We start from the raw sequence: 27,910 nt of genomic DNA, 5'->3' as shown, positions 1-27,910 counted from the left end.
CAGGTTACATAATGAAAAAAAGCATTCATTATTTATATGAATATTAGTTCTTTATTGAGAATCAGAAATATTTTAAATTTACTAAATTCAGAGGTAGTCATGGCCTCTCCCCAATAAACTTTACAGTCTTAGACAATTTGAGCATTTTAATAAATTCTTAATTATGGTATAAAAGAAAGTGGCTAGGTGTGGTGGCTCATGCCTGTAATCCCAGCACTTTGGGAGGCTGAGGCCGGTAAATCATGCAGGAGATCGAGACCATCCTGGTCAACAGGATGAAACCCCATCGCTACTAAAAATATAAGAAATTAGCCAGGTGTGGTGGTAGGCACCTGTAGTGCCAGCTACTCAGAAGGCTGAGGCAGGAGAGTGGCTTGAACCCTGGAGGTGGAGGTTGCAGTAAGCCAAGATCGCACCACTGCACTCCAAGCTGGGCGACAGAGTGAGACCTCATCTGAAAAATAAATAAATAAAAGAAAAAAAAGGAATTTTCCAGGAAAACTGGTAAAATAAGCTATAAAACATCTATAAAAGGCTGTGAAAAAGTATGATAAAATGGTAAGCAATGCTTACCATTTTATCATACAAATATTTGCTCATTAGTTGATATAAAGTCTACAACCCAAACTTCTACTTTAGATACAGTACTGTGGACTTCCAATGCTCTTTAATTAATCTGGATATCATAATTTCCCCCCCCTTCCCATCTAAAGTTATGAGGAAAATAACAGGATCTATCATAAAATATACACCAGCTGTATTGTTATCATATAGAATAACAAACAGTCTTCTCAATAAGCAACTTATCTGTTGCAGTAAGACAATATGCTATTCTTACCTTTCTGGATTCCCCAGGAAGAGATACTTCCAATCTAGCATCAGATATTTTCACTTTCTAAACATAGAGGTAACTTACAGCATTTTTAGAAGCAGATCACAAATGCAAATTTGCCTCTGGAACAAAACATCACATTGATATCTTGAAAAAACTTTGGAAATGTAGAGAAAAACCTTTTAACATTTCTGATACATCCAACAGTTCAAGTCTAAATGTAATACATTAAGCACCCAAATCAACACTTGTCATTTATCTGCAGGGACTTAATATTTTTCTAAAATACTCCTTGCCATTTAGGTTCAGGCATGTCAACATTTACCAATATTTGAGTAGGTATACTTTTTAAGGAGATATATTATACTGCCTTCAAAATAATTGCTACCTGAGTGTTAACTATCCTTTCTCCATCTGAACAAGCACCAAAAATGTAGCATCTCTTACCACTGTTTCTAAGAGTCACAGAATCACTGTTCAGTCAGGAGATCTTCATTTTACTGATAAGAAAACTGAGTGTGTGGTGGATTCGAATCCAGGGCTTCTGCCTTTTTTATTTTTAATTTTTATTTATTTATTTATTTATTTATTTATTTATTTATTTATTTATTTATTTATTTTGAGAGGGAGTTTCGCTCTTGTTACCCAGGCTGGAGTGCAATGGCGCGATCTCGGCTCACCGCAACCTCCGCCTCCTGGGTTCAGGCAATTCTCCTGTCTCAGCCTCCTGAGTAGCTGGGATTACAGGCATGTGCCACCATGCCCAGCTAATTTTTTGTATTTTTAGTAGAGACGGGGTTTCACCATGTTGACCAGGATGGTCTCGATCTCTTGACCTCGTGATCCACCCGCCTCGGCCTCCCAAAGTGCTGGGATTACAGGCTTGAGCCACCGCGCCCGGCTATTTATTTTTTGAGAGGGAGTCTTGCTCTGTCGCCCAGGCTGGAGTGTGGTGCAGTGACGCAATCTCGGCTCACTGCAACCTTAGCCTCCTGGGTTCAGGGGATTCTCCCGCCTCAACCTCCCAAGTAGCTGGGACTACAGGCATGTGCCACCACATCGGCTAATATCTGTACTTTTTAAAGTAGAGACAGGGTTTCACCATGTTGGCCAAGCCAAACTCCTGACCTCAAGTGATCGGCCTGCCTCAGCCTCCCAAGTTGGGATTACAGGCATGAGCTGTCACGCCTGACTGCTGCTTTCTAAATATCAATTACTCCCACATTTTTCTCCCATCATGAATGGGTTTATCATGTTAGTTTCTCTATAAAAGGAATTCTAGCTGAACTTAGAGCCATGGAGCATAACCACTAGCCTGTGTGGGAGGGGAAGAGCAGGAAAGGTGTTGCACAGGGAGGGGGTTTGGGTACCTGGTTTGACCTGTCAGTCAGAATACCATGATTGTGTTTTGTCAGTCTTTAAATGATTTTGAGTCTGATACCAAAATGTGATTTTAAAAAGATTATTTCAGCAAGAGATTTACCGTAAGGCTCATGAACTCATTCTGAGTTTAGTTCGTGTTCCTTCAAAAACTGCTATCTTAGAAAAGTTAGAACTCAATGCCCAGTTGAAAAATTGTTTGGGGCTTCATGGCATATCAAGTTTAGTCTTATATACTTTTATTTGTAATACACCAAAGTCATTTTTGCAATACTATATTAATATGTACTTTCGAGGATATAATAAATTACTGCTTATTTAAATCATCAAGACATTCAGATTATAATATTTTTTTTGTTATCTATTGCCGACACACAAATTACCAGATTTTCTAAGTGGATTAAAGAAGCCTCCAAATCAGGCGTCCCCAAACTTTTACACAGGGGGTCAGTTCACTGTCCCTCAGACAGTTGGAGGGCCGCCACATACTGTGCTCCTCTCACTGACCACCAATGAAAGAGGTGCCCCTTCCTGAAGTGCGGCGGGGTGGTGGGGGGGGGGGGTGGATAAATGGCCTCAGGGGGCCACATGCGGCCTGCGGGCCGTAGTTTGGGGACACCTGCTCCAAATTTTGTTTGTATTGACATGTACGATTTTGTGGATGTAGAATAAGCTTGGCATAAAAATGGCCTAAATGTTCCAGGAGCTCTTCATTCCTCTGTGGTTCTCATCGCTCTCCATGCCATTATGGTTTCATTTCTAGATCCTGTAGAACTTTCAACTGAAAGTAAGAAACAAGGCAACTCATTTTCCGTAATACACCGCACTTCTAGAAATCGGCCTGTATTACTATCACACTGGGGATTAAGTAAAAAAAGAGAAAGAAAAGAGGAAAGGGAGGGGGCAGGGGAAAGTGGAGAGGAGAGGGAAAGGAGGAAGGAAGAAAGGAAGGCAGCAAGAGGAGAAAGAAGGAAGGAAGGAAGGAGTCTCAGGAAGGAAGGAAGGAAGGAATCTGCTCACCAGTTGCCATTGTTTTCTTTCTTGTCTGGTTAGTACTTTACCCTTTAATTCTTACAGGTAATGGTTTAAGATAGAGTAACTCTCATAGAGAATTTGAGAAGTATTAGTACTTCGAATTGAGTCCTAATGGTAAAATTTAATTTGATTTTAAAAAGGTAGTTTGCAGTGCTGTTAACAGGTAACAAAATACCTTTACTACCAACATTAGGATCAATTCAAGGTCCAGTAAAAGGAATGTATCTGGAATTATTTTCGTGATTACAGACATGAAAACACTCTTCTGTCAGTGTTCCAAGTGAGCTGGAGATTGCCTAAGCATAAGACCTAGCTTCATAAAATGACAAAGCCCTAGGCAGTTTCGGGGAGGGACTGGGAGTAACAGGCTCCTGGAACCCCTTGTTAGTTCATTCATTCATTCAGTACCTAACCTACTATGTGCTAGGCTTTGAGGATATAAAAATGAATTGTTCCAACAAATTTAGTCGACCTTGGCCTCAAAGAGCTCACATTCTACTAGAGAAGGCACCCTCGGAAGTAGAAGATTATAATACAATGTTGTAAATCCAATAGTAGAGATACACAGTTTATTTTGGGGAGCAAAGAGGAGGGGTCCCCAACCCCAGACTGCCTGGGAAAGGGTGAAATGGAATTGAATAGGATTATGGTCAGCCAAGGCTTCCTAGTGGAGCTGCTACCTGAACTGAGTTTTAAGAGGAGTGGGAAAGGAAAAATGTGGTGGGTAGAATGGCATTCCAGATACAGGGACACAAGCAGCTCTGTGTTTATGAACTTCGAGCAGCTGTGGACTTTTGTTTCAAGTGGCTCCCCTTCCCCAGTGCTGTGTGGAGGAGGGACTGAAGGGAGCAAGGGACCAAAAGAGCTGTTTCAGCAGTGCAGGTGAAGCATGAGGTCTCGACTTTGCAGTGCTGACAACCAAGAAGAGCAGAATTCATCAATATTTAACATTAACACGAATCTTTTTTTTGTTTTGTTTTGAGACGGAGTCTCGCTTCTCCTCCCAGGCTGGAGTGCAATGGCGCCATCTTGGCTCACTGCAACCTGTGCCTCCTGGGTTCAAGCAATTCTCCTGCCTTGGCCTCCCCAGTAGCTGGGATTACAGGCATGTGCCACCACGCCTGGCTAATTTTTGTATTTTTTTTTTAGTAGAGATGGGGTTTAACCATGTTGGCTAGGCTGGTCTTGAGCTCCTGACCTCAAGTGATCTGCCTGCCTTGGCCTCCCAAAGTGCTGGGATTACAGGCATGAGCCACCACGTCCAGCCAACACCAATCTTTAGTTACTTGCTGAATACATGGGATTAAGGAGGAGGAGAAAGTATCAGGGATGACTCCAAGGTTCCTAGCTTAGTGGTCCCAGTAACTGAGAGACACAATGCAGCAGGAAGAGCAGCTCTAAGGGGAATAGGATGAGTCTCTCTGCATGATAGGTTTGAGGTACCTGAGAGTCACATCCAGGTGCATGTGTCCAGTGGGCAGTGGGATGTGACTCTGAAGCTCAGACAAGAGGCTAGAGTTATACCCTTGGAGTCATCAGCCTAACAGATGACTGTGGCGCCAGGTGCCAAAATCTAAGGACACATGGCTCTGGAGGGAGAGGGGCTTACTTAATTGACTTGTGTGCTTTGATGCTCTATAGCCACACAATCTTTTCCCTTCAGGCTTGTATTTTCTTGGGTCACTCAAATATGCTTGCATATTTTCTCTCACATCTCCTAGAACATTTGCAAAACAATTCTCAGTCCTATAATTTCTTCCTTTTCTGAGAACTAAAAATATATGGCACTTACTATCTCTTCACATACAGCACTCATGGTGAGGTCTTTTTTTTTTTTTTTTTTTTTTTTTTTTTAGACAGAGTCTCAATCTGTTGCCCAGGCTGGAGTGCAGTGGTGCAATTTTGGCTTACTGCAACCCCTGCCTCCCAGGTCCAAGCAATTCTCCTGCCTAAGCCTCCCGAGTGGCTAGGATTACAGGCACCTGCTACCACGCTCCACTAACTTTTAGTAGAGACGGGGTTTCACCATGTTGGCCAGGCTGGTTTTGAATTCCTGAGGCTGGTGGGTGAGCCACTCGCCTTGGCCTCCCAAAGTGCTGGGATTACAAGGCATGAGCCACCATGTCTGGCCTCATGGTGAGGTCTTGTATGTAGAAGATCAATAAATGTTCATCTTTATTGCTTATATTTATCCGGTTCTCTGGATACAAAATTATCTTCCTTTGGAAGGCATTTTTTTTGCTTCTCAAGCTTTAACTTCTTACAAATTTTAAGACGACTTCAAGATTAATTTGAGTGTAAATGAGAAGTACATGCTAGGTAAGTGTCTTCCAATTCATCATCAAGACTGAAGCATTCTTCTCATTATCACCACATATTGCTTATTGCAGAATTTGGAAACACCCACTTTTCTTCAGGAAGATTGTGGAGTTTCTTGAGTCAAGGTCCCACTAGAGTGACTCATTAGGGTTGCAGTAACCTGGAGTGAGTAATCCCTGATTCCAGGTGGTGATGTGGCTTGAGTTTCACATTTTACTTTGTTTGAAGAATATGTGCAAAAGAGTCACTAAAAATAAGAACAAACTAGGCTTTGTTGCAGCTGAGTGGCTTGGCAAATTTCTGTATAGAGGAATCATTGGGCATGAAGGATTTGACGATGGGATAGAATCCAATTGCCCTCGAAATGGAAGCAGAATATCCTTTTTAAGAGCACTGAAGTTCTGGGATTTCTCTGGAATAATTACCTTTGTAAGGTATGGCTCATGTCCAGGGACTGTAACCTGAGAAGAAACAAGAGACAATTATATGAGTGACTGAAGATGTTTGGTGGTGCCCACACTGAAAACACTGATCTCCACCACTAAAATGCAGCCTTTGTGCAACGCATGACACAATCTGCAAGACTCTGGGCCAGCAACAGATTTGGTCCTGCAGGCTAAGTTACCCAATGCCTGTTGACAGAGACCAGTGTTGTGGATGCTGTTGCCAAGAATTACAAAATGAAATAAGGACAGACGGGTACCTTATCTGGGGATGTAAGTGAAGAGAAGGAAGCAGCAGATGATTCTGCCACCATCCTTTTCATGGGGCACAAAGGTAGAGGGTTAACTGTTTCCCTTTTTCCTGTGTGTATTTAACATCCTCCTTAGATATCAAGATTATTTGCAAGTAGAATCATTAGAATTATTTTCTCAACTTAGTCATTTCTTTTCAGTTGACCTACAAGTTTCCATTGCTTCATTTAAATGCTTTTCTTTCTTTTTTTTTTTTTTTTTTTTTTTTTTTTTTTGAGATGGAGTCTCGCTCTGTCACCCACCTGGAGTATGGTGGCATAACCTTAGCTCAATGCAACCTCCACCTCCCAGATTCAAGTGATTCTCATATCTCAGCCTCCCAAGTAGCTGGGATTATAAGCATGCATCACCATGCCCAGGTATTTTTTTGTATTTTTAGTAGAAACAGGGTTTCACAACGTTGGTCACACTGGTTTTGAACTCCTGACCTCAAATGATTCACCTGATTTGGCCTCCCAAAGTACTGGGATTACAGGTGTGAGCTACCACATCCAGTCTCCTTTAAAAGCTTTGATTTTACCTGGTTTTGTTCATATGAGCTTGAATCTTCAGTTAGGTTTTTTTTTTGTTGTTTTTATTTTTGTTTTTTAGTGGAGACAATGATCAAGTCAAATAAGAGAAATGCTAAACTAAATACAGGCAATGTCTACTGAGAAATGCTTTTATTATATGTGGTGGAGAAGGGAAAAAACGGAGAATGACATTTACATAAGCACTCATTGGTATGTATTTTACCCATTCATTTCAACGTCCAGAGTCTTACCTTCAAATCTTATCTTGGAAATAGTATCTACGGTCAATGTGTACTGTGTTAGTCTAACTAATGTGAAATGAACAATTCACAATGTTATTCTAAAGGTGTGGCTTACTTATGAGATTGCATTCAAGTAATTAGATTCACTATAAGGAGAACCATTTTTTAAAATAGATAGAAATATCACAGTAAATAGGAGGAAAATAAAGGGCCCTCTAGAGAAAAAGTCACCACAGTGAGTTGAGATTTTTCAAGCTCTATCCATTTTCTCTGTAGGAGTGGATATTCCTAAAAGATTTGCAATTGATAGGTCCCACTTCTAGGCACCTTGGGGAGAGCCCATGGAGCAGGGAGGCTCTGAATTCTACAGTTTGATCAACTAAAAACCTTGTTTTTCATGATGTCCTCAAGATGAAATAATAAAATACCCATTCAGTTTTCACTACAGAAGAGATGACTACCTTCTCCCAGGATTAGCTCTACATAGAATGACTGCTATGGTTGGCATGAGACCCACTAAGCAACGTAGAAGAATCTTGAATTTCTCAGAGAAAGTCATATCAAGAGAAAGAGGCAAAATCTGGCCAACTAAATCAATACTTATTCATTTAGTTCTTTCACATAAATCTACTCAGGCTCAAATTAGTCCATGCCTCCCTCAGAAATATCTATTTTATGGAATTAAAAACTGAAATTTTACTTGCATCAATTGAAAAAAGGGCTGCAAAATAAGTCTATCATTTGCTGAATATAGTGATAAAATTTATGGATCAGATTTCAATTATAAAATAAATTCTAAGGAACATTTCCCAATTCATTTTTTATAGTAGAAAGTATATTCCATGAATGAGTGTTATATGTTATTCCAGGAAGGTATAAACTACCTTTGCTACATTGCTTGTTCTAATTATAAATGAGGTTACATTTTAATCATAAAAGGTATCACAAGAAATAGGATTTGGCTTCTATTTAAAAAAATAATTGCCATCTGAAAAAATAGGAATTTTTTTTTTCTCTGTAATTTCCATCCCTTCTACCCCCTGCCAATTGCAAGTCTGACACTGTCCTTTCTTTCTGTCTTGATGGATCTACTTTTGAACTTCTTACATTTATTTCTCAATTTCTTCTGGGTAAGTATTATGAGTTCTATAATTTTAGTAACAATAACTAGCCTTCCATACATACATTTATTATATAGGACCCAGGCAAGAGAAGGAGATAATACTCTCCATATTTGTTGGTTCTATAGGGGCAGATATGTTTTCTGTCTTGGACTTCCACAATTACATTGGATAATGGATTTCCATTCTGATCAAAAACTTGACCCTTTACACCTGCAAGACAAAAATAAAATTAAATGTACAGACCATATTTCATGGCATACAAAAATTCCTGTAAATATTTAAGAACAATATATGCAATATTTATTAGCTAACTCAATGTTCTGAGTTAATATTAACTGTTAGAGAGGGAAACAAACTTTTTTTTGATGTAACTTAAAATATAGTCAAAATTACTAATGGAATAGTCCATTTATATTAGCACATACTATCAAAGTGAGAGAGCACATGTGACAACCTAAGATCCACTCCTGTCACTTCCAAGTTATTTACTCACTTGCCAAACTATACGACAATCATTCGTGGATTCCATAAAATCCTAAATAAAAACACTGTCAATGTATTATATTACAACAAGATATTTACCTACGCAAGGGACTCAATAGTTTTGTCTTGTGGACAAACCACATGAGAAGCAAAATTATAATCACAAGACTGGAAGCATGGAATTGACTGACTAGTAATAGCAGCCAATATTTATTGAGCATTTAGTATATTCCAGGTTCTGTATTAACTGCTAAATGTGTATTTTCTCATTGAATTCTCATATCAACTCTGTGCCGTTAATTATTATCATGATTTTACAGATGAAAAAAACTAAGGCTCTGGCTTATTAAAATTACCTTCACAAGCTCACACAGCCAGCGAAGTGGCCCAGCCTCACTGTCAATACATGATAGTCTCCAGAGCCCCTCTCAAAATTTCAGAAGTACAATTTTTAAAAGGCCATTAATTTTTAAGACCTTTCTTATTTTAGATCCTACATTTCACATCTAGTTTGTTTACTCCAGGGTCAAATCATATTACCTTAAGGTGAAGCCACCTAAGCCTCCACTGGCATAAATGAGAATGAAGAGTCTACAATGATAAGATGAACTTGAACGATACTCAAACAGTTACACTCAATGATTATTTGTTAGGGCAGAAAAACATGAGGCACACATAATAGCTTCCTCAAGAAATGGTTAAAATGAAAAATAAAAATTTTGGCATTTAACAAAACAATGTTTATCTTGTTAAAAAAAAACTTCTATCTGACCTAGGTAGCCTTTTATTATACTCTCTTTCCTATTTAATTCCTAACTCTTCATTTTTTGCTACCAGAGGAGGAAAATGCCACATTTCCTTCTTCCTTTCTCTATACTATACAACTATGTAAATTTCTATTTTCATGTCTTGTGGTTCTCTTTGGCCTGTTTTGTTTTGTTTTGAGACAGTTTTGCACTTGTTACCCAGGCTGGAGTGCAATGGCACAATCTTGGCTCACCACAACCCTGCCTCCCAGGTTCAAGGGATTCTCCTGCCTCAGCCTTCCAAGTAGCTAGGATTACAGGCATGTGTCACCACGCCGGGCTAATTTTGTATTTTTAGTAGAGATGGGGTTTCTCCTTGTTGGTCAGGCTGGTCTCAAACTCTGGACCTCAGGTGATCTGCCCGCCTCGGCCTTCCAAAGTGCTGGCATTACAAGTGTGAGCCACTGTGCCAGGCCTGGCTTCTCTTTTTTAAAAAACATTTCCATTATATTTGTTCCTACTGCTTAATATATATCCTTTTGATCTTTAGGTAGTACCCAATCATAAATTGGTCATAATTTGGTAGCCGGATTATGAATTTATTCCTTGGGTTTCAGTGACATTGTTTTAATTTATTTATTTAATTTTTGTAGAGATGGGGTTTCGCCATGTTGCCCAAGCTCGTATTTTTTTTGTGGAGGTGGGGTTTCATTTTGTTGCACAGGCTAGTCTTGAACTCCTAAGCTCACATGATCCACTTTGGCCTCCCAAAATGCTAGGATTATAGGTATGAACCACCGGGCCCAGCTTTCTTTCCTCTTATTTGGATAAGATAAACTATAGGGGTGGGGTGGGGAGGAAAACACTTATTAGAGGAGTTGCTGGAATCTCAATTCAACTTTGTTCCGTAAAGCAGGAATATGTGAGGGAAGAAGCTATGCAAATTATTTCCTTCTCCAGGGCTCTGAGCTAGCTGACTGTGTTCCTGCCACTTAGAAAATCCATGCATTTCAGGAAGGTAGCTTGTGCTAGAGGGTGGTGTGTCCATTGGCATCTTCTGTATTTTTCATTGACTTCCCCAAAACCCACCAAATCAAAGTAAATGAAGTGCATAAAAAGCAAAGCAGAAGTATCATTGAAACTGACATTATACCATCCTTTAACATTGAGGATGATGATGAAATGGAATTCAGGGTACTAGTGATGAGTAGTTGGCAGAAGACACCAAAAAAAAGTCATGATACCCTTTAAAAAAAAGGCAGCGAATTTCTTCTTGGCTAGAAGCAGTTATTTACACTTTAATAGACCAGACTTGATTTTATTGACAGTGGTTTTGGACGGCCTCACGTGACAGTGATTTTACATGGCCTTAGATACTGCAACAATGCATATGTATCAGCGTGTGCTGCCTCTGAACTGAGGCTCCAGTTAACCTGAGATCTGCCTACCCTCAAAAATAGAAAAAGGAGGAACAATTTGCATTTGAAGAAATGTCTGAACAAGTCTTCATATTCCAGTTTGACCCTTATTCATCATCCTTTTTTTTTTTTTTTTTTTTCTGAATTGAAGTCTCCCTCTGTCACAGAGCCTGCAGTGTAGTGGCACGATCTCGGCTCACCACAACTTTTACCTCCCGGGTACAAGTGATTTCCCTGCCTCAGCCCCCTAAGTAACTGGGATTACAGGTGCCCACCACCACACCCAGCTAATTTTTGTATTTTTAGTAGTGATAAGTAATGTTGGCCAGGCTGTTCTCAAACTCCTGATCTCAAGTGATGTGCCCACTTTGGCCTCCCAAAGTTCTGGGATTATAGGGCCAAAGCCTCACTTTCATATGATTCTTACCTAAACCTAAAGATAGTTATTCCAGCTGTGGAAGCCTGGGGTATGTGAATATCACTGTCACTGGGCAAACACAGACCATGCTTAGGTACAGAATTTGTATTCATAGAAAAACTGGGAAGTAACTGTTTTACTAGAAAATGTGGTTTATTTCTATATGCTGAAGTTGAAACACTGAAAAAAAGACTGGTAGACCTCAAGAGATGCAGAGAGAGCCAACACTATTAACTATATATAAAAACAAACACAAAACAAAAATTTTAAAAGTGCTCAGATGCTACACAAATGAGAAGAAATAAAATTCCGTGTCCAGATGGGGAGATACACGGGAGAAATGTAAAGCTCTTTTCCCCTCGGAATACATATTAGGCCTTCATGAATCGAAGTCTTTCTTGGCTGGGCAAGAACTGGAATTCTGCATCTGTTGGCCATGACTGAGAGTCGGAGCTGGGACAGTACTTAGGAGACGGCTTGTTTGTGCCCATGTCCCCACTGCATGGTCACAGCTGCCTCCTATGTTGGATGTGGTGACAGATCCACATCTGTGTTCCATGGGCTTCTGGAACTTGGCACATACCAGATTCTTTTAGGCCCAGGTTGCTTAGGTTTCTGGATGCTGTGCGCCATTCCCTGGCTCTCTGGGTTCAGATCTGCTTTGAGGAGTCCAGGGGAAGAGACAGGGCAGCAGCAGGTAACACCGTATCTTGCTCATTTTTGCTTCTCCTCAGGGACAGGGACAAGCAAGACAATGTAGGCCCCTAGAATTCAGACTTGCCCTCCATTGCTACCCTGGCCTTAAAGTCTGTGACATCCTCATCTCAATTCAAACCTAATAAATCATCCTCTAAGCAGGACAACATGGCACGAAGGGGCCCGAGTTTCACTTGCGGTCTGCAGTGAATTCTAATGGAAAGAAAAACACCGCTGAAGCCTTAGAACAGGCTGGTGCAAGGCAAGGCTAATGCTATTACTCTCAACTTTCTGTTGACTGAACTGAGATTCAGACAAGTGCTTGCTCATGATTTCAAATATCGCCAGATGACACAACTGCCTTACCCAAGCCTCTGCCCTCTTGGCAATGCCCTTCCACTAGAGCAGGAGACCTTTCCTTCCCAGACAAGGTGGGTCAGAATGTTCCAGATGGGTCAAAACCTCAGAAACTCAGAAGCACCCTAGGGATTGGTAACATGGAACCAGCGAATGCAATGCAGCTTGACAAATATCAATAATATCCTTAAATCAGAGCAATACCAATAAAAGGGTGTTTGCTCTTATCTTTCACAAACAGAAACATTCATTAGCTTCTTATTGGGCACTAGTGGTGACAGAACCTTTCTATTATGTAATAATAACCACACTGTATTGGCGTTTGGAAATATGGTTTTATTGTTAAACTGTGTTATGCATCTGTCTTAAACCACAAGGGGACAGGGTTAATGTGGCAATATATATTTTTTGAGTGAGTTGTTTCCATCTGATTACAGGGACAGGCAGATAAACATTATTTAAAAAACCTAGTGCAAATGGGCTGGGCATCATGGCTAATGCCTGTAATCCCAGCACTTTGGGAGGTGGAGGTGGGTGGATCACCTGAGGTTAGGAGTTCAAGACCAGCCTGGCCAACATGGTGAAACTCTATCTATACAAAAATACAAAAATTAGCCAGGCATGATAGTGGGCACCTGTAATCCCAGCTATTTGGGAGGCTGAGGTGGGAGAATCACATGAACCCAGGAGACGGAGGTTGCGGTGAGCCGAGATCATTGCACCATTGCACTCTGGCCTCCGTGACAGAACCAGACTCCATCTCAGAAACGAACAAACAAACCTAGTGCTAATGGTGGACTGGTAAACCTTCAAAAGTATTAAAAATAATAACTACAGGTATACTGCAATTTGTATGTTATCAGTTCACAAAGCCCCTTCCCTGGCAATATTATATCAACATGATACTTCAAAGCCCACCTTCATTCAGTTCTTGGTGAATAATCTGTACAGCCAGATTGAGGTTCTGAAAATAGTGGTGCAGTTACATAGAGCATGTGCATGTCCATGACCATGTTGATACTGGTGAAGAATGAATTTCAGAAAAGAAGAGGCAGAGCCAGTCATGGTGGCTCACACCTGAGATCCCAGCACTTTGGGAGGCTGAGGCAGAAGAATCGCTTGAGACCAGAAGTTTGAGATTCAACTGGACAGCATAGCAAGATTCTGTCTCTATACAAAGATTTTTTTTTTTTTTTTTTTTAATTAGCTAGACATGGTGGTGTTCACCTGTAGTCCTACTTACTTGGGAGGCTGAGGCAGAAAGATCACTTGAGCCCAGGAGTTCAAGGTTACAGTGAGCGATGATTGTGCCACTGTACTCCAGCCTGAGTGACAGAGGGAGACCCTGTCCCTAAAATAATGATAAGGACAATAATAATAATAGTAATAGATTAAGAAACTAAAGGATCAAGATAGGTAGAAATATAATAGGTTAGATTAATACATGACATGCCTCATAAGGAAAATCTAATGGAGAAAGAAATACCAGAATACTAAGCAAGAAAGAACCCAAGACAAAGGTTGATGACATAATAAGGAAGGTGAAAGTCCCAATAATAAGTTTATAATCTGATGAGATGCTGGAAAGAATGGATTTCATAACATCCCCTATCATGGGAAGTCAACCTAGTCCATGAATGACTCAGCCACTTAAGCAACCCTGAGAGTTTACCAGTAATCTCTGTGTACTTCTCTTCAGGTCAGGGAATGGAGGCTGGGAATACAGGCATGAAAGAGGGTAGAGGCATCCCTTTTACGGTTGTGTGGCCAAGGGAGGGTACTAATTGCACTCAGCCCTCTGGCCCTGTGCTACCTCCCTCATCCTTCTCCATCTTCTTCATAGCAGGAGGAAAGCTTTGGTTTGAATAATGCAGAACAGTCCAGGAATTATGCAATTATACAGTAGGCCCATGCAGCAACCCTTTTCAACACACAAACACCGCCCCTCTCTCTCTCTGGGATATTATAGCTATTATGCCAATTTCTGACATGTTTCTCTCCCCAAGCCATTCTGAATGGAAGCAGATAACTTTAACTCTGTAAATAAAAAGAAGAGTCATCCACACCTTGCCCAAAGAGACACCACCTGGTTAATAAACTTGAACTGCACAAGATTCCATCATCATCTCAAGTAGTGTGTTTCTCTAGTGCAATGGCTTTCTAAGTATAGTCCCTGAACCAGCAGCATCAGCTTCACGTGGGAAGATGGTAATAATTCAGGGCCCATTCAATCAGAAACTCTGGGTTGGGGCCTGGCAATCTGTTTTAGAAGTCCTCCTGGTGAGTTGCTGCACATTTTAGAGCTATCATTCTCTGATACATTTAGTATATCCATCTGTGATAAGGGCCAGCCAGCCTTCAGCAAACAGGCTGGCAAGATTCCTAGCACCAAGACATCCGGCAGAGTTCACAGGTGAAAGAAGTTGAAGGCAATGGAGTTAGCTCACCACCCCAGTTCTGGAAAAAATGCAAAGTGGTATGTCCAGTGTTCTCAGAGTCCTTGGTACTGTGTGGTGAGTAAGAAGCAAACACAGTGTTTTTCTAAATGGGAAATCATATAACAGAGTAGCATCCTGTTTTCCTGATCTTTTGCTAGATTTCTAGAACATTTAACATGTAAAATTAGGGGCACTCTGGATTTTGGTTTCTTTGTTTTTGAGACAGAGTCTCATTCTGTCACCCAGGCTGGAGTGCGGTGGCACCATCTTGGCTCACTGCAACCTCCGTATCCTGGGTTCAAGTAATTCTCCTGTCTCAGCCTCCCAAGTAGCTGGGACTACAGGTGCATGCAACCACACCCAGCTAATTTTTCTATCTTTAGTATTTCAAGTAGAGACAAGGTTTTCCCTTGTTGGCCAGGCTGGTCTCGAACTCCTGACCTCAGGTGATCCACCTGCCTTGGCCTCCCAAAGTGCTGGGATTACAGGTGTGCGCCACCATGTCCAGCTGGTACTCTGGATTTTTATACCCTCATATTAAAAGAACATGCCTTATGCTTTGTTTTCTATGAATGAGTGGGCACTTCATTTCACACACACTGCAGGTATTCACGCAGTGAGAATTCTTAACCATCAGGTCTGGTACTGAAATAAGGCTGTAACTACAGAGCGTAAATCAAGGCCTGCGTTGACTCAGCTCGGAGGTCTTGCCAGATGCTGTATTTTGTATTAACAGGGAATTAATAAGACAACTGTACAAACCTAGGTGCACCTGTTTCATATATTCAATTAATGAGGCTTTGTTATTATTCCAAAAGGACGGCAGCTTCTCCTCACGAGGATATTTACAGCATGACAGCTCCAACGTGATTTCAAAACACTGGGCCCAGATGTAGTTGTAATCTTGCATTCCACCTAAACACAAGCATATTGAATTTTTGTTAGGGTCTAAAACTGAAGTGTGGCCAAACATCACGTGCTTTGGGGACAAGTGAATCAGGTGGCTACCTGTAAACAGGACAAGATGAATTTGACATATTAGCTTGTAAAATCAGGGCTTGACATTTTATTAGCCAGGCATGACCAGACAATCCTAAATATTCCCCTGTGGGTAACTGGGTCAGAGCTGACTGAAGTGCACCTGTGCGTCAAAACTAAGTGAGGGGTGAAGGAAGGGTTCTTTTTTATTTTTTGAAATCCTACATTACAAAAAGGATTCTTCGAATTATATTTCTTTCTTAAATTACCTTTTAAATGGATATAAGCTGGAACAAGATTCCTTTAAAAATATTTCTAGAAATCATTGATAAATACCCTTACTACATAAAGCAAAGCACCCTAAAGTGGAAGAAGCATGGCCAACATTTACTGAGTGTTCACTATTGCTAGGTACCATTACGAAGTGCTTTGTAGCAGCTCGTTAAGCAACTGCCCCTTCTTTACAGATAAGGAAACATGATCACAGATGTTAAGAAAAGTCCCCAGGGGTGTTGGCCAGTGAATGGCAGACACTGGAGTGCAAGCCACCTTCCGCCTGCCCCCGTGGGCTTCCCCAATATGCCAGAGAGCTCCTGCAGATCAAAGACAGTGTGTTAGGCCGCCTCTCAGAGGTGGAAGGCCCAGCCTCCTGTAGTCTAGGCTGCCACCGCTCATGCTGACTTTCCAGTTGTCTCCTCTGGTCCCCTATTTTCAAAAGGTTATAATCATTTCATACTTTCTTTCTTTCTTTTTTTTTTTTTAACAGAGACATGGTCTCGCGGCATCACCCAGGCTGGAATGCAGTGGTGCAATCGCAGCTCACTGTAGTTTCAAACTTCCGGGCTAAAGTGCTCCTCCTACCTCAGTCTCTCAGGTAGCTGAGACTACAGATGTGCACCACCACACCCGGCTAATTTTTTTTGTTTTGAGACAGTGTCTTGCTCTGTTGCCCAGGCTGGAGTGCAGTGGCACAAACACAGATCACTGCAATCTTGACCTCCTGAGCTCATGCGATCTTCCTGCCTGAGCCTCCCAAGTAGTTGGGACTACAGATGTGCACCACCAACCTGGCTAATTTTTGTATTTTTTGGTAGAGATGGGGTTTGCCATGTTGCTGAGACTGGTACTTAAAAAATTTGTGTATGGAGATGGAGTCCCACTATGTTGCCCAGGCTGGTCTCAAACTCCAGGCTTTAAGTGATCCTTCTGCCTTGGCCTCTCAAAGTCCTGGAATTATAGGCATGAGCCACTGTCCCTGGCTTTCATTTTACTGCAGACTAAGATGCAACATTATTATTACTATTACTTTTGAGATGGAGTTTTGCTCTGTGGAACAGGCTGGAGCACAGTGGCGCGATCTCTGCTCACTTTAACCTCTGCCTCCTGGGTTCAAGCAATTCTTGTACCTCAGCCTTCCGAGTAGCTGGGACTACAGGTGTGCACCACCGCACCTGGCTCACTTTTTTTATTTTGGTAGAGACGGGGTTTCACCATGTTGCCCAGAGTGGTCTCAAACTCCTGAGCTCAGGCAATCTGCACACCTTGGCCTCCCAAAGCACAAGGATTACAAGCATGAGCTGCTGCTCCTGGCCTAAGATGCAATATTTTTTATATTTTCATATCTCTGAATTGGGATGTGTCTTAAAAACTTTTATGGCTAAAAACATCATGTCTTTAACTGAAAATATTTTCTTGGTAGTACAACAGGTTTTATAATAAACAGTATCTTGGATTTGATGAAATACAGTAACTATTAAGAAAGTAGTTTCTGAACAAATTTTAATTTGTTACACTTGATACCTGCCAAAGAAAATATGGATTCTCAGTTTCAGCAGGATATTTTGGAGGTACTGAAGTAGAAAAAAATTTTAGGCCAGGTACTGTGGCTCATGCCTGTAATCTCAGCACTTTGGGAGGTCAAGAGGGGAGGCCTGCTGGAGACTAGGAGTTCAGGGCCAGTCTGGACAACATGACAAGATGCCATCTCTAAAAGTAAAAAGAAAAAAGAAAAAGGCAGCATGGACCTGTGAGGCCTGTGGGTACCCACGTCCCGCAGCTCCCCCAACATCCCCCAGCTCCCCCTGCAGCCGGCTCTGCTGTGGTCCACTCCAGTTGCCACCTGTGGATCCAGGTTCCAGACAGAATGCTATATGATCTCTGCCCTTTGTTGTGGCCCTCACAGCCCTGGGTTACTATGGCAACCCTGAGAGCAGACTTGGCACTACGGTTGAGCCCTGGGCTGCCCCTCAGCCTTACTTGAGGCTGGTTCTGGAGGTGCTACGTAGGGTTGCGGCAGTACTGCGTCAAAGTATGGGAGCAGATTCTAATTCTTATGGTTTCCCATGGGAATGGGTGATATGGGCAGCTATTTTTGGATTTTTGCTGTTCCCTTTTTTTGTGTGGAAAAGTTTTAGATCTGTTAGTAATGAGCTTTATGTGGGAAGAGAGAAAATGCTTGCTGAAATGCATTCTAGACTAATTGAAGAAAAATGTACACTACTAGAAAAATGTAGCGTTACTGAAAAAAAGTATGAAGACTGAAGTCAAGTCATCTTTACAGGATCCCAGCTTTGAGAAGGAAGCAACATAAGCACAAAGTTTGGAGGCAACCTGTGAAAAGCTGAACAGGTCCAATATGGAACTTGAGGAAGAAATACTATGTCTAGTAAAAGAGTTAAAAGAAGAGAAATGGAAACAGTCTGAACAAAATGAACTGATGGCAGATATTTCAAAAAGGAGATAGGCTCTAGAAGATGAGTCAAAATCCCTCAAATCACAAGTAGCTGAAGCCAAAATGATCGTCACGACTTTATTTCAAATGAATGAAGAACCACTGAAGATAGCAATGAAAGATGCTTTGGATGAAAATTTTCAACTTCAGGAAAGCCAGAAACAACTTTTGTAAGAAGCTGAAGTATGGAAAGAACAAGTGAGTGAACTTAATAAACAGAAAGTAACATTGGAAGACTCCAAAGCATACACAGAACAAGTTCTCAATGATAAAGACAATCACATCAAGACTCTGACTGAATGGTTGCTAAAGATGAAAGATTGGGCTGCTATGCTTGGAGAAGACAGAACGGATGGTGATAACTTGGGAGTTAGAAATAAAGTGAATCGGAAAACGGTGCTTACTTAGATCATCCTCCAATAGGAGCTTTGAAGAAACTGATTCATGCTGCTAAGTTCAATGCTTCTTTAAAAAGCTTAGAAGGAGAAATAAATCAAATTTATATTCAGTCATCTGAAGTTGATAAAATGAAGGAAGAGCTTACAGAATGTATTAAAAATCTTGAGACTGAACAAGTATCTTTGCAGTTAGAAAACACACATTTTGAAGGTGAGAATCAGAAACTTCAACAGAAACTTAAAGTAATGACTGAACTATATCAAGAAAATGAAACTCTACAGGAAATTAACAACAGAGGAAAATTACCAAGTAGAGACAGAAGAGAAACTTTCTAAAGTAGACAAAAGGATCAGCCATGTCACTGCAAAGCTGGAGACCTACAGAAAGCGAGCCAAAGATCTTAAAGAAGAATTGGAGAAAACGATGCATTATTATCAAGGGCGCACTATTTCCTGTGAGAACAAAGCACAGGATAATTGGTTCTCAGCTCGAACTGCTGAAAGAAATCTCAAAAATTTAAGGAAAGAAAATGCTTGCAACAGACAAAAATTAACTGAAACAGTTTAAATGTGAACTTTTAGAAAAAGATCCATATGCAATGGATGTTCCAAATATGCTGCTTGTCAGAGAGCATTCCCCATATGGCCCCTCACCACTGGCTCAGCCTTTATCTGAAATGAGAGCTTTTCTGTCTCCTTCAACTTCATTGGAAGGTCCACTCACTCTCACCTTTGCTTCTAAGGAGAGGAGGAAGAGGCTCAAGAGGTCCAGGGAATCCTCTGGACCATCAGATTACCAATGAAGGAGGAGAATCAAGCTCTGATACATTAACCGATTCTCACAGGGGTCCTTCTGACACTCGGCCCCTGTCACCTTTGTGGGAAAAGGGAGCTTCTGGAGATGATTTTCCACCAAGGGATTTCCCAGGTCCACCATATGCTCCATTTGCAAGTATGCTTGTTTTTAAACATTTTTTTTAAAGCTAAATACATGTTTTATTAATCAGAGATATTAATTTTACTATCTGTTCATGTAGTAACACAGTGAAGGAAAAATTTTTCTAGCATTCTGTGAGTGTACCATTACTTTTCCAAAGTGGGAAGGCAGCCAGCCTTAAGTGAACTGTAATGAGGTTTCAAATGGATTTATCTTAGTACTATAGAATTATTTCCGTATTTCGGTAGTCAAAAAATAATTGACTTTTTGCACGTCTTATAAAACTAAAATTATCTGTATCTTATTGGTAGCAACTGGTTATTCTGGTCGTTAGTTAAAATAATTAAAATTCATATTCTAGCATTAAAATTACTGACTAAGGTATTTTTTAGTCTTTTTCATAAGTAGTTCTGATGTCATCTTATGTATTTAAAACTTAAAATGTATTTATTATGTTTGACCTAATTGTTGAATTTATTGAATTCTTTTAAAGCTTCACATAAGAAAAGGGAATAATATATTGCTTTCCTAGTCCTACTTTGCCATTTTGAACTATAGGGTTCAGAATAAATATGTGGTTACCAAATACCAGGCTTTGCCTATGAATGTCTCATCTGGTCATTCCTTCCCTTGTTTCTCCTCTCTTTTTAAAGTTTAAAGTGAATTAAAATGAATTTTGTTTGGGAGAATTTTAAGGTGGTTTTTGATATAACTGGAAATGCTTTAGTGTAATATCAAATCAGAATTGGGAATCACTGATGTGAATTTTAAGTTTGGTGAAAATTATATTACAAGAAAATGTTTTTGGAGAAGAACTTTGACAATGAAAGAAAAAATATTTTTACAGCAAGTTTTACATATTTTTAAATACTTTATCTTTTTTAAAAAACAGGTATTAAGATAGGAGAAAAATTACATTAAAAATTAATGGTATTTCCTTTAATCTATATTTGAAGAAGTACATTTTTCTCAGTGTTATAAAAGTTAATTTCTTAGATCAAGTAATTATTCTGGTGTCAATTTTCAAGTAAACAATAGATAATGGAAGTTATAAACTTAATGATTTATTAGGGCACAATACAGGTTCTCAAAGTTGTAAAATGTCTTTGACCAATCTCTTTGAACAGTGAGAAATGTGTATCCACCAAGGGGTTTTCCTCCTTACCTTCCCCCAAGACCTGGATTTTAACTCCCACCTCGACATTTTAAAAGTAGAAGTGAGTTCCTTCAGGGTTGATTCTACCTTCAAATGAGCCTGCTACTGAACATCCAGAACCACAGCAAGAAACCTGACAAGATTTTTGCTCTCTTCAACAAACATTTTGACTGATCTCATTTTCAGTTTAAAGTAACTGCTGTTACTGTATAATTTTACTTATACTTACTTTACTTATACTTTTGCTAAAATTGTAGGTTAATGGAATTATAAATCTCAGGACAGTATTTTGTGAAGAAAGATGATTTAAATATGAATCTTATGAGTAAATTATTTCCATTTTATTTTATTCTGATAGTAAAACTATTTTAAGTTGATTAGTCCACTATTATATAAATAATAGTGGGAGTTTTATATGTACCTAAAGTTGTTTTAACCACTGCTGGATCAAAATAAACCAGCGGGCACTTCTGGGTGAAGGCAAAGGGTGAATGGGCGACAGAGCGAGACTCCATCTCAAAAAAAAAAAAAAAATTGAAGAAATGAGAGAAATGAAGAGAAACCCACCTTGGAGTGGATACCAAGAGTAGCCATTTGTAACACCATTCGGAAAGTTCACTTTGCTTTTACACTCGTCTCCTTTCTTCATGTTGGGATTTCTTGAAGCATAGGTATGTGCAAGATATTGAAAAACATCATCATCAGGAGTTAAGCTTCGGGAGTATAATGCCCCAGTTGCTGCATTTAAAAGATGAGCCAAGACCTTTAAACGACTTTAGAGTAAGAGGAAACACAAACACCACATTAGCAAATACATAATCACATGACACACAGATGCTCCAATTTCCCTAGAGAGAAATCCTCCATCCACCTCCATGAATGCTTCCTCTATTCTTCTTTCTACTTTATAATAAACATATGCAAGATAGCCCCCAAGTAAGTCAGATACAACTCCAAACTCCTAAATCAACTTAAAAATTCAATGTTCTCGGCCGGGCGCAGTGGCTCAAGCCTGTAATCCCAGCACTTTGGGAGGCCGAGGCGGGTGGATCACAAGGTCAAGAGATCGAGACCATCTTGGTCAACATGGTGAAACCCCGTCTCTACTAAAAATACAAAAAAAAAATAGCTGGGCATGGTGGTGCGTGCCTGTAATCCCAGTTACTTAGGAGGCTGAGGCAGGAGAATTGCCTGAACCCAGGAGGCGGAGGTTGCGGTGAGCCGAGATCGCGCCATTGCACTCCAGCCTGGGTAACAAGAGCGAAACTCCGTCTCAAAAAAAAAAAAAAAAAAAAAAAAATTCAATGTTCTCTCAGTCACTCTTGCTAATTTCTGGAGGTAAGGACAGTTTCCTTAGATATCAGAGGAATGAAATAAAGTTATTATAATATTTTGGGTCCTCATATTACAGAGTTTTAAGAAGAGTCAACAATTACTGTTCACATGATTAGCAAAAAAGCATGAGTTGTTCCAGTTTTATGTTATTTTAGCCATGTTGTCGCTTGTCAGAGAATCCATCTGACTGTTTAGATCCTATTTTCTGGAATCTACATTTCACTATTTCACTGATGCATGTCCACTGTGGGTTGTCAGTTCAGCCACACTGCCCATCTGCTATTGAAGAATCACAAGAAGGATGGCTAGGGTTGGGAACAGGAAGCTCTTTTCACCCCGTCAGAGAAGTCGAGTGGGGAAGGGAGAGTTCATCCTCATGCAGAGATAGAGAGTTTTCAGTCCCACTCTGGACTTAGGAAGCCAGAACCGGGCCCCGACCTGCTTACCTTGAACACCATTATCAAATGGGTAACTGGCCACAAGGGCACCGCCGTGGAGGTTTGCAGAGAGGACAAACGTCTCCGTGTTCAGCCACTTCATGACTGCCAGAGTTTCAGGCTGCCTTGAGACATTATTATATTCAAAAGCATCGGGGAAATTTCGATTCAAGTCATACTGGTTGTAATTTTCCCTTTAAAAGAAAGAATATTTGAGGGCTTATTGATAGGGCAGGAGGGAGTGGATTCTTACAGCGTCTGGCCCTATGCTTTAGGCTCCAGGTGTCTTTCCAAATGTGAGTGTGGGTGTGGCGATGGCTGTCCTGGTGTCGTGCCATGACCCACACTTGGCACTCACACCCCATGGCATCCCCTCCCTCATGATGTGCTTTCGCTAATGAGACACTAGCTATTGTGATGCAGGCAGAGGTTTTATACGTGTTTGTACTTTGGGACTTCTGCTCTTAGATTCTCCCTTTTAGGACTCTGAGACCCCTATGGCAGCCTCGTGGACAGCCCATGTGGAGAAATGAGGAGCCCAGGTGACAGCCAGAGCTGAGACTCTAAACACATGGCTCCAGGTCAATTGCCTCAGAAAGACCAGAGCTGAGCCCTAGACCTGTGGCACAGAGAGTAGCCATCCCTGCTCTGCTCTGCACAAATGCCTGACTTACAGAATCAATAGTAAATAAAAAGGCTGTTGCTTCAAGTCACTAATTTTGGGGTGGTTCGTTATGTAGCAACTGATAACAGAAACAGTAAACACATACTTTACACACATGCATTTGTGAAAAGTGGAATGGCCGTGTTTAGATATGCTAGAAAAACTTAAAATTGGAGGGAATAAAGTGGTGAGATTTTGTTCAGCTTTGGTAAAGTACGCACATTTATAAATTGCATAAATATAAATGTATATTAAACATCTGAGAAATTCCAAACCTCCCAAGGTTTGGAATTCAAACAAACTAAACTGTTAAAATCAGAGCTCCTTCAAGATCTGGTCTTGGTTATGGTTAGTTCTTGGACTATTGGCTTAATAAATCAGCCAGTCATTACCAAGGGCCTCGGTACTCTGCCAGGCATTGGGGATCTAACACCAATGAACATAATGGACAGGATTCCTACCTTCAGGTAGCCTGCAGCATAGTGGGGAGAGAGACAGGAAGCAAGAAATTAGATATTAAAAGTTGTGCTCTGAAAGTAAAGTGCCAGGTGGTCTGAGAGTTTACCAGGGCATCTAGAACATGACAGGTCGGGGAGAAAGAGTCTTGGAGGAAATGCTATTTAGGCAGTGGGAGGAAATGGTGTGTGTAAAACACTGAGGTGAGAAAGCACTGGTAGTTCCAGGACAGGAAGGAGGGACAGAGGGGCAGACATAGGGGAGGGTGAGGGAGTGGCAGGTGAAGATGGAGAGGCTAGGTGGGCACCTGTGCAAAGGAGCCTGAGTCGCATTTCATCCTGAAAGCCGGACACAGCCCTGAGGAGCCTTGAGCTTTGGAACATCAGCAACAGGACACCGGCTCTGAAGGCTGTCACCAGGACACACTCCTCTTGCCAAGGCCAACAGGTGCCTGGCGGGAGCTTTTGTGTTGTGTTTTTTCGTTTTGAAATAAAGATAGGCCCGCCCCTCTTTACCTTCCGATGCTGTAATAACAGTCGGGCTTTCTGACGGCTTCAAATCCATCTGGGTTCATGGAAGGCATGATGTGTATCCGGGTACTATTGATCAGATTTGTGATTTCAGGGTCTTTGCCATCACTGGTTACGAGGTGGTCGATCAGATGGAGCAGCAGTTCCCGCCCAACAGTCTGTATGTGTAAAGAGAAAAGAGGACATTATTAGGTCAGAGGCAAGAAGGAAAGCAGTCCCTACAGTGCAAATTCCCCAACAGGGGTCTGCACACACGACATCTTAGACCCAAACTAGTTTGTAAGACCACTCTTTCTCAGGCATGCTTATGCTGTAACAAGTGCAATCAGGTGGCGATCAGTCATGGGGTGTGCTGAAACTGTTAGTAAGACTTAAAGTATCTATTTGTAAATAGTTTACACACTGCAAAAATGAATTCATGTAGTAATAATGCGTGTTGTCGTCTTTTTTTTTTTTTTTTTTTTTTTTTTTTTTTGAGACAGTCTCAGTTGCCCAGGCTGGAGAGCAGTGGCACGATCTTGGCTCACTGCAACCTCTGCCTCCTGGGTTCAAATGATGCTCCTGCCTCAGTTTCCTGAATAGCTGGGATTACAGGCATGTGCCACCACGCCCAGGTTATTTTCGTATTTTTAGTAGAGACAGGGTTTCCCTACGTTGGCCAGGCTGATCTCAAACTGCTGACCTCAAGTGATCCACCTGCCTTGGCCTCCCAAAGTGCTGAGATTACAGCGTTGAGCCACTGTGCTCAGCTGGAATAATGCTTCCTATTATAACATTTTTCATTTGCTTGACTTCCAAAGTATCCTCTGTGGTGGTAGAGAAAGAGGTGGAGTTACAGAGAAGCACAGGAATCATGTATTTCCATGAGAATGCATGGTGCATATGAAGCTTCTCATGTATGTAATGGTGGATAACAGACTTAGAACCATCGCATTGCAGATTTTTTTTAAAGACAGGGTCTCACTGTGTTGCTCAGGCTGGCCGCTAACTCCTGAGCTCGAGTGATCCTCCCACCATAGCATCCCAAGTAGCTGGGACTACAGATGTGCACTATTGTAACAGACTACAGATTTTAACAGGGAAAAATCCAAGTTTGTAATAAGCATAATTTAAATAGGTTTAAGATTTTTAATTTGCCTATTTCCTGGTTCTCCTATTGTACATCTGTGCAATTTTAGTCATATCTATGTATTTCTGATTTCCATAATTCTCATGTTTCTAAAACTTTAGTCATTTGTATATCATTCTCATAATTCTTTCCCATACCTGCATATTATCCATATACTATGTTTTACTATGCATTTTTTTTTTAAGTCTCACTCTGTCCCAAGCTGTAGTGCAGTGGTGTGATCTTGGCTCCCTGCAAACTCTGCCTCCCAGGTTCAAGTGATTCTCTTGTCTCAGTCTCCTGAGTACCTGGGACTACAGGCATGTGCCACCATGCTCAGCTAATTTTTGTATTTTTAGTAGAGACAGGGTTTCACCATGTTGGCCAAGATGGTGTTGATCTCCTGATCTTATTCATCCACCCCAGCCTCCCAAAGTGCTGGGATTACTGGTTCACTTTTTACTTACCTTAAAATGAAACTCTATATCATTTCTACTTTTCTAGATAACCATCATATCCACCTAAAATTAGCTTAATTATCAGTAGGGACTGGGAAACTGAAGGCCTGTGAGAGATCTTGCTTTATAATCCCTCCCCAGGAGAGAGATTCCTTATTTTTCTTATTGAAAAAAATTAATGTAAATTTCAGCCTTTCTGCTTAGACTACATCGAGTTCTCCCGATCATTTTAGGTTCAAGGAATCTGCTCCAGAAGAGCAGATGTTGTTGAGTGTTAGTAAAGAAGAACTCGGGGCAGCAGGTGAGTAAATCAGGAGAGTGCTGCAGGGACATTCATGTGCAGGAAAAGATTTCATGGAGCCTCAGAAGAATTTCCAGTCAAGATTGACTGTAGGACTTCAACATTGTGACAAAGGACAAGTGATCCTTGGATGACAACTCCTCACTTGATTCCCTCACTGGCACATAAAGAGACCACATTTTAAAAACTTATTATCCTAATGAACATAGAGTAATTAAAATTGGGACTAAGAAAATTTGGGGCTGGGGGCAGTGGCTCATGCCTGTAATCCCAGCCAGCACTTTTGGAGGCAAAGGCGGGTGGCTCACTGGAGCCCAGGAGTTCAAAAACCAACCTGGGCAATGTAGGGAGATGCCATCTTTACATAAAATAAAAAATTAGCCAGGCGCTGTGGCACACATCTGTGGCCCCAGCTACTCAGGAGGCTGAGGTGGGAGGATCACTTGTGCTGCCCAGGAGGTTGAGGCAGCATGATCTGAGATCGCACCACCACATTCCAGCATAGGTGACAGAGTAAGACTCCATCTCAAAAAAAAGAAAAAAGAAAGAGATTTTGGGATATACGAATTACAGTTTCATAGAGAACCATAAAATTTAGAGTCAAGTGATATCCAATTCTGACTTCAACTTTTTTTCATACTCATTTTTTATCTTCCTCTTCTACTACCTTGATTTTTTTAAATTTTGAGACAGAGTCTCACTCTGTCACCCAGGCTACAACCTCTGTCTCTCTGGTTCAAGCAATTCTCCTGCCTCACCCTCCCGAGTAGCTGAGATTACAAGTGCCCACTACCACGCCCGGCTCATTTTTATATTTTTAGTAGAGATGGGGTTTCACCATGCTGGCCAGGCTGCTCTCGAACTCCTGACCTCAGGTGATCTGCCAGCCTCGGCCTCCCAAAGTGCCGAGGATGACAGGTGTGAGCCAGCGCGCCCTGTCAGATTTTTGACAGTCAAAATTGTGACTGGAAAAAGCCCTTACAAGCTAATAAGAAAAAAAGTCACTCATGCCCCACGCTGGGTTCCGATTGTAAGATATAATAGGTTCTTAAACTCAAGCACCTCTGGAAATAACCTCAACAAGCTACGTATGACCTGCCTTAAAGCCAGTGGGGAGGAGCTGGTAACATAAAACTGTGACTGTAACTTTCAATGTGAAAAGGGGACAGGCACGATGGCTCACACCTGTAATCACAGCACTTTGGGAGGCTGAGGTGGCTGGATCACCTGAGGTAAGGAGTTCCAGACCAGCCTGGACAACATGGCAAAACTCTGTCTCTACTAAAAATACAAAAATTAGCTGGGTGTGGTGGCATGTGCCTGTAGTCCCAGCTACTTGGGAGGTTGAGGCAGGAGAATTGCTTGAACCCGGGAGGTGGAGGTTGTAGTGAGCTGAGATTGTGCCACTGCACTCCAGCCTGGTTCCTGGTGACAGAGTGAGACTCTGTCTCAAAAAAAAAAAAAAAAATACAAAAATTGGCTGGGCGTGGTAGTGCCCACCTGTAATCCTGGCTACTCAGGAAACTGAGGAACGAGAATTACTTGAACCTGGGAGGCAGAGGTTGCAGTGAGCTGAGATTGCACTGCTGCACTCCAGCTTGGGTGACAGTGAGACTGCATCTCAGGAAAAAAAAAATGTGAAAAGGGTAATTGGTTTAAGGAGCTT

General features: G+C 41.2%; 1 protein-coding gene and 1 pseudogene across 2 annotated transcripts in view; one reads left to right on the top strand and one right to left on the bottom strand.

Moving 5' to 3' along the window:
• Positions 1-28: 28 nt before the first annotated feature.
• Positions 29-27,910, bottom strand: part of CPM (carboxypeptidase M) — an 83,895-nt gene continuing 56,013 nt past the window's right edge. Inside the window, exons 4-9 of one of the 2 annotated variants that reach the window (XM_039472112.2) lie at positions 24,363-24,535; positions 22,737-22,921; positions 21,523-21,693; positions 15,518-15,670; positions 8,261-8,409; positions 29-6,027 (exon numbers count right to left, since the gene is read on the bottom strand). In XM_039472112.2, the coding sequence (XP_039328046.2) occupies positions 5,773-6,027; positions 8,261-8,409; positions 15,518-15,670; positions 21,523-21,693; positions 22,737-22,921; positions 24,363-24,535 (1,086 nt within the window). In that variant the 3' untranslated portion in view covers positions 29-5,772. Of the gene's footprint in view, positions 6,028-8,260; positions 8,410-13,560; positions 13,669-15,517; positions 15,671-21,522; positions 21,694-22,736; positions 22,922-24,362; positions 24,536-27,910 lie in introns of those variants that run through there. The other variant, XM_074402578.1, reaches the window with a different exon arrangement.
• Positions 18,029-19,843, top strand: LOC104651369 (melanoma inhibitory activity protein 2-like; annotated as a pseudogene).

The sequence above is a fragment of the Saimiri boliviensis genome, chromosome 7 (genome assembly GCF_048565385.1).
Source record: "Saimiri boliviensis isolate mSaiBol1 chromosome 7, mSaiBol1.pri, whole genome shotgun sequence".
NCBI classification, from domain to species: Eukaryota; Metazoa; Chordata; class Mammalia; order Primates; family Cebidae; genus Saimiri; species Saimiri boliviensis.
This window is presented reverse-complemented; position numbering and strand designations above follow the sequence as displayed.